The 13,261-nt window shown below is 41.9% G+C and overlaps 1 protein-coding gene across 1 annotated transcript in view; it reads right to left on the bottom strand.

Annotated features, from left to right (window-relative positions):
• KIAA0825 (KIAA0825 ortholog) overlaps window positions 1-13,261 on the bottom strand; it is a 441,165-nt gene that overhangs the window by 369,176 nt on the left and 58,728 nt on the right. Inside the window, exon 3 of the mRNA XM_056112442.1 lies at window positions 3,714-3,845. Coding sequence (XP_055968417.1) covers window positions 3,714-3,844 — 131 coding nt within the window. The 5' untranslated portion in view covers window position 3,845. The remainder of the gene's footprint in view (window positions 1-3,713; window positions 3,846-13,261) is intronic.

Raw genomic sequence — 13,261 nt, 5'->3', positions numbered from 1 at the left:
TTAAAAATGATGTCCTTATATCTTATATCATATTTCCTTGTTAAGACTGACAGCTGAGTTTTGACCTAAATAACAATTTATGAATACAGAACACAATATTTTAATCACTGTTGTACTTCTATAGATGATTTCTTATTTACCAGGTAGTAGAGCTGAAAATTATATTCAGATGGCATAGCGTATAAAATCACATATAAAAATCCATAACAAAAGCATCAGAATTTAGTGATTTGTTTTGATAAAAACTAAGTGGCCTGATGAAAGCTACCTTTTAAAAAATATTTTAAATTATCCATTGCGGGAACTGAGATAAATGACACGTTAATCTGTGTATTACAGTGCTCAGGGGCTTCTCTTGGCTCTGTGCTAGGGGACTACTCCCTATGGTACTCAGGGGTCCAGGTCGTGCTGAAGACTGACCATGAGCCAGCGGCATGCAAGGCAAGCTCCTTAAGTCCTACACTCTCTCTTTAGCCACATCATCATTTAAAACGTGTTTTATTTACATTTTTTATTTGGGGGGGGTGGTATTTGGGCCACACCTCGCTGTGCTTAGAAGTGTTTCTGGTTCTGAGCTCAGGGAACCGTATGTGGCCATGGGGATTTGAACCAGGCCAGCATGGAGCTAGGCAAGTTCCTTCACTCCTGAACTGTCCTTCTACACAACCTCCCATTATATGCATTTAAGTTCCTTTGGGTTAGAAACAGTCATGCATAATACATGTGTGTATGACACAGAAATTATATAAATACAGTAAACTAAATTTGGAATAGTTATTTTATATTTATGTATAATGACAAATCATGACAACCTTCTCTACAGCATATTCATATGTATATGCTAATCTGCTATATTTCGATTATGTGCTTTATATCATAATAATATATATTATTTATTGTAGAATATCAAGAGATAGAGTTTCTCCAGGGTTTACAATATGATACAGAATGAGTTTTCTACTCTTAATGTAGCTGGAGCGATAGCACAGCGGGTAGGGCGTTCGCCTTACAAGCGGCCAACATGGCCGACCCGAGTTCGATTCCTCCGCCCCTCTCGGAGAGCCCGGCAAGCTACCGAGAGTATTCGATATGCCAGACACAGTAACAATAAAGTCTCCAATGGAGACGTTACTGGGCCCGCTCGAGCAAATCGACGATCAACGGGAGGGCCTTTACCTTTACCTTACCTTTAATGTAGAAAGATACCGAGAGTATCCTGCTTGCACAGAAGAGCTTGGCCAACTCCCTGTGGTGTACTCGATATGTCAAAAACAGTAACAATGGCAACAATAACGGGTCTCATTCCCCTCACCCTGAAATAGCCTCCAATATAAGACAAGTAAGGAGAGGCTACTAAAATCTCAGGGCTAGGACAAATGGAGACATTACTGGTGCCTGCTTGAGTAAATCGACGAACAATGGGACGACAGTGAGACAGTGATAAAGTGAATACTCTTTTAAATATACATATGACAAGGGCTAATAGAAATTTAGATGTGTAATTCTTTTTGGTGAAAGCAAAAGGAGGGGCTAGCGACACAGTATAGTGGTGGGGAGGGCTCTTGCTTGCATGTCGCTGACCCAGGGTTTGAATTCCTGCACCCCGTATGGTCTGACCCACTGCAGCATCACCAGGAGTGATCTCTGAGCACAGAGCCAGGAGTAAGCAAAGCAGGTGTGGTCCGAGAACAACAACAGCAAAAAAGTAAAACTACACAAAAACGTGGATGAAAGGATTTCTCTCCTTATCTTAAAGCATTTGCCGTAGAAACAAACAATTTTAAGTACTTTCGTGCCTTTGAAATACATCCCTTGAAAGAGTATAGGTAGGCCTTTTGCTAGTGTCCTCAGCTATGACTTTCTAACTCAAGAAGCATCTTTTCCAAATGCAAACAACACAAGATGGCTCCACCAACTCCAAGTTCCAGAGGAAGAATGGAACTTAATTGTAGGGAGTATTTTGCATCTGTTTGCAAAAGCAATTCTTGTTTCTTCTCAGGACGAAGACAATGGAATATCAGGATGAACGCTATGTGATGGAAAGTGTTATGAGCCCTCTATTTAAAGCTATTATTTATCTTGGAAAGAGGCATTTGGTTGTTTGTGGGCTACAGAAAGTATGAGATTCCTCTCCTTCTTTGCAAACTTTTTTTTTTAATTTTTTTTTTTATTAGTGAAACACCATGAGGTACAGTTGTAGATTTACAATTTTTTGTGCTTGGGTTTGATTATACAATGATCAGATACCCATCCCTCCACCAGTGCCCATTTTCCACCACCATGGATAATATCCCCCCCACCCCCATCCCCCCATCCCCCCCTGCCTCTGTGGCAGGGCAATCCCCTGTGTTCTCTCTCTCCTTTTGGGTGTTGTGGTCTGCAAAAGAGGCATTGAGTGGCAAACATGTTCAGTCCATAGTGCACTTTCGACATGCATCTCCTTCTTTGCAAACTTAACAGACTGCCCGTGCTGTGCATGGATTCTGAGATTTATAATGTTGAATAATAAAAGTGTTTTCTTTCTCTTCTGCCATTCTGGAAAGGACTTTTGAGATAAGAGATCTTGTTTTCCGTTACCATCTCCCATCAGTATGCCATATTTTGAATTTAAGTCACTTATGCTAACTGTTATGAAGATAAAAATTATCTGTATTCTAATATAAAACAAGATGGGAAAAACCATAGAAACAATATACTTAACTTGATTCCATTTCTTTAATAATTTAATAAAGCTACACCTTCCTTTTAAAAAAAGCAATTGCTACATATTCATTAAATAATAGAAACCTTTCTTACATTTTGCACATTTGTCACCCACAAGAGGTAAATTATTAGAATCTTTATTAACCAAATCTTTATTTGATATTTAATCTTTATTTGATATTTAATAAAGAATCTTTATTAACCAGCTGGAGCGATAGCACAGCAGGTAGGGCATCTGCCTTGCACGCAGCCAACATGGCCGACCCGAGTTCGATTCCTCCGCCCCTCTCGGAGAGCCCGGCAAGCTACCGAGAGTATTCGATATGCCAGACACAGTAACAACAAAGTCTCCAATGGAGACGTTACTGGGCCCGCTCGAGCAAATCGATGATCAACGGGAGGGCCTTTACTTTACTTACTTTACTATTAACCAAAAGGATATAAGTATGTGAATTTAATCTAGAGTCCACAATATATATGAAGACAATATACTTTCTATCAAAGAACATGAAATTAGTGGGAAACTGATCAGTTGCTTCTATTCCCCACCCATTTGGTAACAATAACTTTGGGGGTAGGTGATAATGAGGACTAATCTGGTAGAATGATTCTCTATGAAACTTCCAAGGGAGCGGACATGAAATGACTAACACTGCAAAACGTTTTTCTTCACTTTTGATTTATTCATCAGATAAGAATGCTTACCTCTAAATAAATTAATAAAATCTTACCTCTAAATAAATTAATAAAACATCAATATTAGAAAACTTCAAGAAATAATAGTAATTTGACAAAACTGTCTATTTGAAGGCGTTGCCTATATTTTTCAACCTAATCAAATAGGGATAGTCATGCTAAATTCTGAAGGGAGAAATTCGATTATTTTTTTTTCTGAAGAGTTAAGAATAAAAACCGAATTCTAAGAGTAGGAAACACTAAGACTAGACTATATAAATGCTGTGAATATAAAATATGACACCTATTTACTTGAAATAATCATCAATATTTACCTTGCAGCATTTTGCTCTATCTTTTCATCAATGTCGCTGAAGATCTGCTTAAATTCCAAGTCTCCAGGAAATGAATTCAACAAACAATGTAGGTCAAAAGAATTATGGGAATATTCATGTCCCAAATCCATTCTGTGGAACAAGAATAAAAAATATATCAGAACCCTCATGAAATGAAAAGGTGGGGGGAAAAAAAACCCAACTCAAGTTGTGATACAAAACACAAGACAGTGATTCCCAGCTATCAGCAAAATGAAATACAGCCCTAAGAGAATAAAAGTGTCACTAAACCGGGTATTCCGTTATTTAAATTCCATAAGGTATGGCCTAATTTTCACACATCTCTATGGTTTGAAAGTTGAACAAAACAGCACTCTTCAAAGAGTACTTTGGCATCCTGCTTCTTCTCCCTGAAACCACGAGTTACAGAGGAAATCACAAACCCTCATGGACCGCTGTGAACAAGGGCGGTCTCTGCAAGAATTCAACACCTTCCCTCAGCTCCTGTCAGAATACTGGCCAAGAAATTATAGCTTCAAAACCTATTTACGTGAAGGCAAGATTCTTAAATTTCTCTAAATCCTGACAGCCTAAGTACTGATAACTAAAGCTTAAATATTCTACTCCCATGAGAGATAAACGTATCTTCTCACTATCTATAGAAGTTTCTATTTTTAATCCAATGGAGTCATATATATTTATTAAATGTTTGACATATAACAATCTCTGCTGTGAAAGCTGAAACAATTCAAAGTCCCTGCCTTTGTGGAGTTTTTATTCTGTTTAAGAAAAAAAGATTTTAAAAAACAGACAGGTAGAGTGATAGAACAGCATAGGAAGCTTGTCTTGCATGCAGTCAACCCTGGTTCAATTCCTGGCATCCTATATGGTCCTCCAAACACCACCACGAGTAATTCTTGAGTGCAGAGCCAGAAGTAATCCCTGAGTATTTCTGGTTGTGGTCCCCAAACTGAAAACCAACAAACCAAAAAAGAAAAAAAAAAAACCACAGATACACGTTTGATTGCATCATAAAAAATGAATCAAAAAGATTGCATCATAAAAAATGCTATGAGGTTTAGTAATGAAGCAGAACAATGAGATAAAATAAGAATGATGGAGTTGGGCACAGTGTAAATGATTAAGGGAAGTCAGAAAAGTATCTTTTTATTTCATTATTTTTGTTTGTGGGCCACACCTGGTGGTTCTCAGGACTTATTCTTGGCTCTGTATTTAGGGATCATTCCTGGAGGTGCTCTGGGTACCATATGGGGTGCCAGGGAATTGAACCCAGGTCGGCTGCATGTAAGGTGCTTATCTACCATGCTATTGGTCCAGCCTCAGAAAAGGTGTCTTATGAGTAGAATAAAGAAAGAAAGCTAAGGTGAAATTCTCAGTCTGACAGAAAAGATAAACTAGCTTTCTGATTATTTTGGTCAAAGAGCTAATCTTACCACATCAATTCATAAATGATATTATTTGCCATATTTTAAAAACTTTGTATTCCCTTCATGTTTTATCATTTAAAATTGGGGGGGAAGCAAAAAAAATTATTTCCACTGTTGGTACATTTCTCATCTTTTATTTTATTATTTTCTATGTCTTCATTTGAAACAACTTGCAACCTTAACACTTTTCCATTTTTTAAATAATTTCTTTCAAATTAGAATTTAAAATATAAGTCACAAATGTTTCTTCACTATGAATGTACTTCATCAAACATTTCCCATTAATTTGTGGTAACTGTGCCTTTTGGTGCTGCTGAGAATATCTGTTGTTTTATATACAATGGTACTGAATGTGTGTTAAATTCTTCATTAAAATCAGTTTTTGCGGGGGTATGGTGCCGCCAGCAGGTCAATCTGTACCTGTGAGGCGAGTGCATCAGCAGCCTAATGGCACCGTAAGACTTCCAGATACCCTAAAATTGCTGCTGTGCTTTTGGCCAGACCCCAAAAGCTTGGGGCAAAGTTTACCAAGAAAGTAAATGTTAGGTATGTGGGAAAAACACACACAAACCACCTCTGGCTCAGATATATAATTGGAGGCATGATCTTTCTGTTTCCTGATTTAACTGCTTAATGGCCATGATCCCAGAGACTCAGAAACAAATCTCAAAACTCAGCGGCTTTTTTTTTTTCTGCACAAGCACAAATCATGTTCTTTTTTTTTTTTTTCTTCTTCTATTTATTTATTGAATCACTGTGGGAAAAGTTACAAAGCTTTCAGGTTTAAGTCTCGGTCATAAAATGATCAAACACCTTTCCCTTCACCAGTACTCATTTTTCACTAGCAAGAACCCCCGTATACCCCCCCCCACCCCTCCCAATGCCTGTGAGGCAGATGATTTCTACTTAATTCTTCTCTACATTGATTACATTCATTGGTCACGGTCACGGTCCTCCCGTTGTTCATTGATTTGCTCAAGCGGGCCCAGTAACGTCTCCATCATGAGACTTGTTGTTACTGTGTTTGGCATATCGAATACGTCACGGGGAGCTTGCCAGGCTCTGCCGTGCGGGCGAGATACTCTCGGTAGCTTGCCGGGCTTGACAAAAGATGCACCATTATTTTTTAGAATCCATCCTCCCCCAACAATCAGAATTGCTGAAAAGGCATTGTGAAATACTTTGTTTTCCACAGCTGGTATGAGAATAATATAATGTCATATAATGATTTTGGTTTTCTGCAAAGAGCCAGATCATTATGAGATTGGTTTCTGTGCATCTGGTGTTATGGCTGTGCCGAAGAGACACAGGTAGGGGGCAACTTATCACCTCGGTAGGGCGTGAAGGATGCGCTGGTACTGCCTCCCTTCCCATGAGACTGCAGTTCCCCCGTCACCGCCGGCTCATACCTGGCTTTCCTATAAGCTCTGAGGCAGCGGCCACCTTGCTGCCAGGGGGGAAAAAGGCGGAAGGGAGCAACACCCTTTCCCTTTCAGGGAGGCATATCGCCATAGTTTAACGCATGGTCCATTCACTTTTCTGCCACAAGCTGCCAGACTCTGGATTAAGTCCTTTTACCTTTGGAGCTATGGCCGTGCCAGAGAGTGGCTCATGGGGGGCAACTCGTGACCTCGGTAGGGCATGAAGGACGAGTGGTACCGCCCCCCTTCCCATGAGACTGCAGTTGCCCCATCACCGACGGCTCATACCTGGCTTTCCAATAAGCTCTAAGCGGCAGCCACCTTGTATGTGGTCCAGATGCCAAAAGCCGCTGGGCTTCGAGATTTGTTTCTGAGACTCTGGGATCATGGCCATTAATCAGCTTGATCCGGAGCCAGAGACGCTGTTTGTAGGCGGCAACTCGGGGTCTCGTTGGGATGGGGAAGAAAAGGCCGGTTCCACCCTCATCCGGTGAGGCCCCACGTGTCTCGTCACTGCAGGCCCAAACCTGACTGTCCTGTGGCCTCTGGAGGATGGCAGTCACCGGGCCGCTAGGGGGAACAGGCCAAGGCACAAAACCTATTCCCATCTGGATTGGCCAAGAGCCAGTAACCTACTACAGGAACAGGATGCATTTCTGCCAAAAGCCTTTGGGTTCCGAGATTCGTTTCTGAGTCTCTGGGATCATGGCTGTTAAGCAGTTCAATCAGGAACCAGAGAGGCCATGCCTCCAATTATATAGCTGAGCCAGAGGTGGTTTGTGGATGTGTGTCCCACATACCTAACTTTTGGCCGTTTACTTTCTTGGTAAACTTTGCCCTAAGTTTTTGGGGTCTGGCCAAAGGCACACCAGCAATTTGGGGGTATCTGAAAGTCTGATGGTGCCATCAGGCTGCTGATGCACTCGCCTCACAGGTACAGATTGACCTGCTGGCGGCACCATACCTCCAGAAACCCAGCGCCTTTTGGCAGAAATGCATCCAGTCCCTGCAGTAGGTTATCAATGCTGGGCCAACCCAGGTGGGAATAGGTTTCATGCCTTGGCCGGTTCCCCCTGGCGGCCCAGTGGCTGCCATCCTCCAGAGGCCACTGGACAGTCAGGTTTGGGCTCGCAGTGACGAAACACGCAGGGCCTCACGGGATGGGGGTAGATCCGGTCCTGTCCTCCCCACTCAACGAGACCCCAAGTCATCGCCCACAAACGGCCTCTCTGGCTCCTGATCAAGCTGCTTAATGGCCATGATTCCAGAGACTCAGAAACAAATCTCGAAACCCAGTGGCTTTTGGCAGAAATACGTCCAGACCCCACAGTAGGTTACTGTAGCCAGGCTACCCAAGGGGGGAAAGGGTGCTGTCCCTCTGCCTGCTCCCTCTTGGTGGCTCGGTGGACCCCATCCTCCAGAGGCCACTGGACAGTCCGGCTTGGGCATGCAGTGACAAAACTTGTTGGGCCTCACAGGATGGGATGGAGCTGGTCCTGTCCCCCCCACTCCTACAAGACCCCAAGTCATCGCCCACAAACGGCCTCTCTGGCTCGCGATCAAGCTGCTTAACGGCCATGATCCCAGAGACTCAGAAACAAATCTCTACACCCAACGGCTTTTGGCAGAAATGTGTATGGACCACGCAGTAGGTTACTGTCGCCGGGCCACCTCAGGGGGGAAAAGGTGTTGTCCCTCCACCTGCTCCCCCTAGGTGGCTCAGTGGCCTCCATCCTCCAGAGGCCACTGTACAGTCAGGTTTGGGCCCACAGTGATGAGACACATGGGGTCTCATGGGATGGTGGTGGACACGGCCTTTTTCTCCCCTTCGCAACAAGACACCGGGTAGCCGCCCATGAATGGCCTTTCTGGATCCTGATCAAACCGCTTAATGGCCATGATCCCTGAGACTCGAGAGCAAATCTCGGAACCCAGCAGGTTTTGGCAGAAATCCCTCCAGATTTAATTGTTAAAAATTTCAGAATTTCAAAATCGCGCAGCCACTACTGCAGCCACATGATCTCATATGTTATTCATAACCAGCAATAGAAAACGAATTGTCTACTGTTGCCTTTTCAGCAGATCTGAGTATTGGGGTAAAATCTCAAATAATAATGGTGGGTCTGGTGTCAAAATATTGAATGTGATCAAAGTCACGGTCCTCCCTTTGTTCACTGGTTTGCTCGAGTAGGCCCAGTAACATCTCCATCGTGAGACTTCTTGTTACTGTATTTGGCATACCAAATACGTCACGGGGAGCTTGCCAGGCTTTGCCATGCGGGCGAGATACTCTCGGTAGCTTGCTGGGCTCTCCGAGAGGGGCGGAAGAATCAAACTTGGGTCGGCCATGTTGGCTGCGTGCAAGGCAAACGTCCTACCCTCTGTGCTATGGCTCCAGCCCGTGATCAAAGTAGAGAGAGAGTAATGCAGAAATCATCTGCCCCACAGATATGGGATGGGGGCATACTGGGGTTGTTGGGGGTGGAGAATGGGCACTGGTGAAGGTATGGGTGTTTCATTGTATGACTGAGACTTAGACCCGAAAGCTTTGTAACTGCTCTCATGGTGATTAAATAAATTAAATTATAAAAAATAAAAAAAAGTAAGGTGGAGTTCATGCACAATTCAATCAGCTAATCAGTGGCTGAATAAATAGCAGTACTCCTACATAGAAAAAATCAGTTTTGGAGTAAAAATTGTTGAACTGGAAATGTTAACAATTTCAATGCGCTTGGTGACAATGAGCTTGAAGAATTTCCAGTCAATATAGTTGTATGATTTTTCTCCATGAAACTTCCATATGGAGTCAAATGGTAACCATAATCTTTATAATATCTTTTACTGATTAGAACAGATACTGAAGCATAGTCTATGTGATAATATTGTCTAACATAGAGTCAATATTCCCCACTTAGGATAAAACATACTTTTATTGACCTATTCAGATTTCCCTTCAAAGTCTTTTAAATTCTCCTCAACTCACTCTTATTAAGTTGTATATTTGTAGGATTTATCTACTTCATAAAAATTCAAAAATTATTATCACAGAATTATGTATTTTATCATTTATATACATGTTAAAATATGATTTTTTGTTTCTTCGTTCATTTTGGTTTTTGGCTTTCTGGGTTACACCTGGCAATACTCCTGGCTCTGCACTCCTGGTGCAGGAATTACTACTGGTGGTACTCAGACGACCATATGGGATACTGGGGATCGGACCCAGGATGGCTGTATGCAGGCAAACGCCCTCCCTGCTGTACTATCACTTTGGCCCAAGATACACTTTTCAAATAAAAAAAATTAACTTATCACTGATTTATAATTTTGAGGAATTTTAGAAATTTAGTTTTATTTGTCTACATGTGTATAGGAGGTAGTCACCACCTCCACAATACATTTATAAAAAAAAAAACACTCACAAGTGGAATATAAAGAATCATAGTAAGGGAGAAACAAATGACCCAAATCATCAGAAGTGAAGATTCTTTCTAGAGAAATGACCTTACATGAAGAAGATGTGGCAGGGTGGGGCCCCCAAGGTACTGCTGGAAGGAGATGGGTACTCTGGTGACGGGTGTGGTATTGAAATGACGTATGCAGGAAAGGTATAATTAACAGGACTATGCATCCCAGTTTGCTAATAAAAATAGTAAAATTTTTTAAAAAGAAAGTCAATCAATACAAAGGAGGCATTAAAGGACTGCTATTTGATGATGGTGATAATGATGATACTAATAATAATGTGCAGTTTGCATGTGACCTGCATAGATCTATGATGCTTCATGCCTGTGATATTATTTCAAGATGAAGATGAGAAGCAAGAATCACTTTTATATTCAAAAGGCTGTAAGTATGATCCATGACAGGTAAGAAAGATGTGACCTTCCACAAACACTGCTAAGTGAACTCATCCACCTGCCCTGCTCCTCAGATTCACAGCCTAAATCTTAGAGGTGACGCTAGCCAAGCAGCTGATAGTCACGGACATCACGGTCTCCCATCATGGTCTCCCCCACACCCACCACCCTTTCTGCTGAAACTCTGGGGTGCTCATGGGAGGGGGTCAGGTATGTCCTTATCTGCTGAAGCACTGGCAGCTACACCCACACACCACTGCTACATCAACAGCCTGTGGCCTGACTCCACGGCTTCACTCAGAATCTTTGCAGACTCATCCCAGTTCTACAGATCCTGAAGGTTCTGGACCGTGTGAAACCTCCAAAGCTCACAGTATTGAAATTCCAGTAGGAGCACACGAAATTGAATGAGAAAGTAGTGCTGGAGCAAACTCAACGAACAAACAAAAACAATAATGCAGAAAGCCCAACTAGTGAAGAACAGCTCAGTACATCCTCAAAGACTTTACAATCCATGGTGAGATATGACAACACTCTTCACCATTCATAATTCCTTTAGCCATTTGGTTGCAACAAGTAATATGGAACAAATGATTGTGTGCCGGCTAAAAGGGCAGGCTTGGGGAAATGGGGACAATGGTGAAGGGAAGGTGGTGGGATTGGTGTTGGAACATCAGAATCCATCACAATTATAACTCTGTAAACCATGGTGTTTAAATAAGTAAAAATAAAATGTTTTACGCTATTCAGGAAATAAAAGAGGACATGAGGAAATGGAAAGATATCCCCTGCTCATGGGTCGGGAGACTTAACATTGTCAAAATGGCAATACTACCGAAAGCATTGTATAAATTCAATGCAATCCCTATAAGGATACCCATGACATTCTTCAAAGAAATGGAGCAAACACTCTTGAAATTTATATGGAACAATAAGCCCCCACGAATAGCTAAAGCAATTCTTGGGAAAAAGAAAATGGGAGGAATCAACCTCCCGAACTTCAAACTGTACTACAAAGCAGTGATAATTAAAACAGCATGGTACTGGAACAAAGGCAGAACTGCAGACCAATGGAACAGGGTTGAATACACTGACATCTCTCCTCAATCATATGCTCATCTAATCTTTGATAAAGGTGCAAGTAATGTGAAGTGGAGTAAGGAAAGCCTCTTTAATAAATTGTGTTGGCATCACTGGACGGCTACATGCAAAAAAATAGGCTCAGAACTCTGCCTAACACCATGTACAAAAGTAAGATCAAAATGGATTAAAGACCTCAACATCAGACCAGAAACCATAAGGTACATTGAAGATAAAGTTGGCAAAACCCTCCATGACATTGAAGCTAATGGTATCTTCAAAGATGCCACGCCACTGGCCGAGCAAGTGAAAACAGAGATAGATAAATGGGACTATCTTAAACTAAGAAGCTTCTGCACCTCCAAAGAAACAGTGACCAAAATACAAAGACAGTCTACAGAATGGGAAAGGATATTCACCGAATACACATCTGACAAGGGGTTGATATCCAGGATATACAGAATACTGGTTAAACTCCACAAGAAGAAAACATCCAACCCCATCCAAAAATGGGGCAATGAAATGAACAGAAACTTTCTCAAAGAAGAAATCCGAATGGCAAAAAAGCACATGAGAAAATGCTCTACATCATTAATCATCAGGGAGATGCAGATCAAAACCACAATGAGATACCATCTCACACCTCAGAGACTGGCCCACATTCAAAAGAACAAAAGCAACCGATGCTGGCGTGGATGTGGCGAGAAAGGGACACTCCTTCACTGTTGGTGGGAATGTCCACTGGTTCAGCCCTTCTGGAAAACAGTATGGACGATTCTCAAAAAATTAGAAATTGAGCTCCCATTTGACCCAGCAATACCACTCCTGGGAATATATCCCAGAGAGGCAAAAATGTATAGTCGAAGTGACATCTGCACTTGTTTGTTCATTGCAGCACTCTTTACAATAGCCAGAAACTGGAAGAAACCTGAATGCCCAAGAACAGATGACTGGTTAAAGAAACTTTGGTACATCTACACAATGGAGTACTATGTAGCTCTTAGAAAAGATGAAGTCATGAACTTTACATACAAGTGGTACAATATGGAAAGTATCATGCTAAGCGAAATGAGTCAGAAAGAGAGGGATAGACATAGAAAGATTGCATTCATCTGGGGGATATAAAGTAACAAAGTATGAGATTAATACCCAAGAATAGCTGAGATCAGCACCAGGAGGATTACTCCATAACTTAGAGGCCAGCCAGGTATCCTAGAGGAAAGGGCAGTTCAGATAGAGAAGGGAGCACCAAATAAAGGGTGTTTGGAGGATCCTCCCAGGAGGGGAGATGCATGTCGAAAGCAGACTATGGACTGAACATGTTTGCCACTCAATGCCTCTTTTGCAGACCACAACACCCAAAAGGAGAGAGAGAACACAGGGGATTGCCCTGCCACAGAGACAGGGGGGATGGGGGGATGGGGGTGGGAGGGATATTATCCATGGTGGTGGAAAATGGGCACTGGTGGAGGGATGGGTATCTGATCATTGTATAATTGAAACCAAAGCACAAAAAATTGTAAATCTACAACTTTAAAAAAATAAAATAAAATAAAGGGGAAAAAAATAAGTAAAAATAAAATGTTTTAAAAAGAAAAAATTGAATGCACAGGTCAAGAAAACAAACCCAAGTAAATACAGATGCACAGGGAAATATGAAAAATAAAAGAGGGAGGGCTCCGGCAGCGGAAGACCTCCAGGACCAGCCACCACCATGCCGAGACCACTCTCTGCACACA

Source organism: Sorex fumeus, unplaced genomic scaffold (assembly GCF_029834395.1).
Source record: "Sorex fumeus unplaced genomic scaffold, SorFum_2.1 ptg000018l, whole genome shotgun sequence".
Classification (NCBI taxonomy): Eukaryota; Metazoa; Chordata; class Mammalia; order Eulipotyphla; family Soricidae; genus Sorex; species Sorex fumeus.
This window is presented reverse-complemented; position numbering and strand designations above follow the sequence as displayed.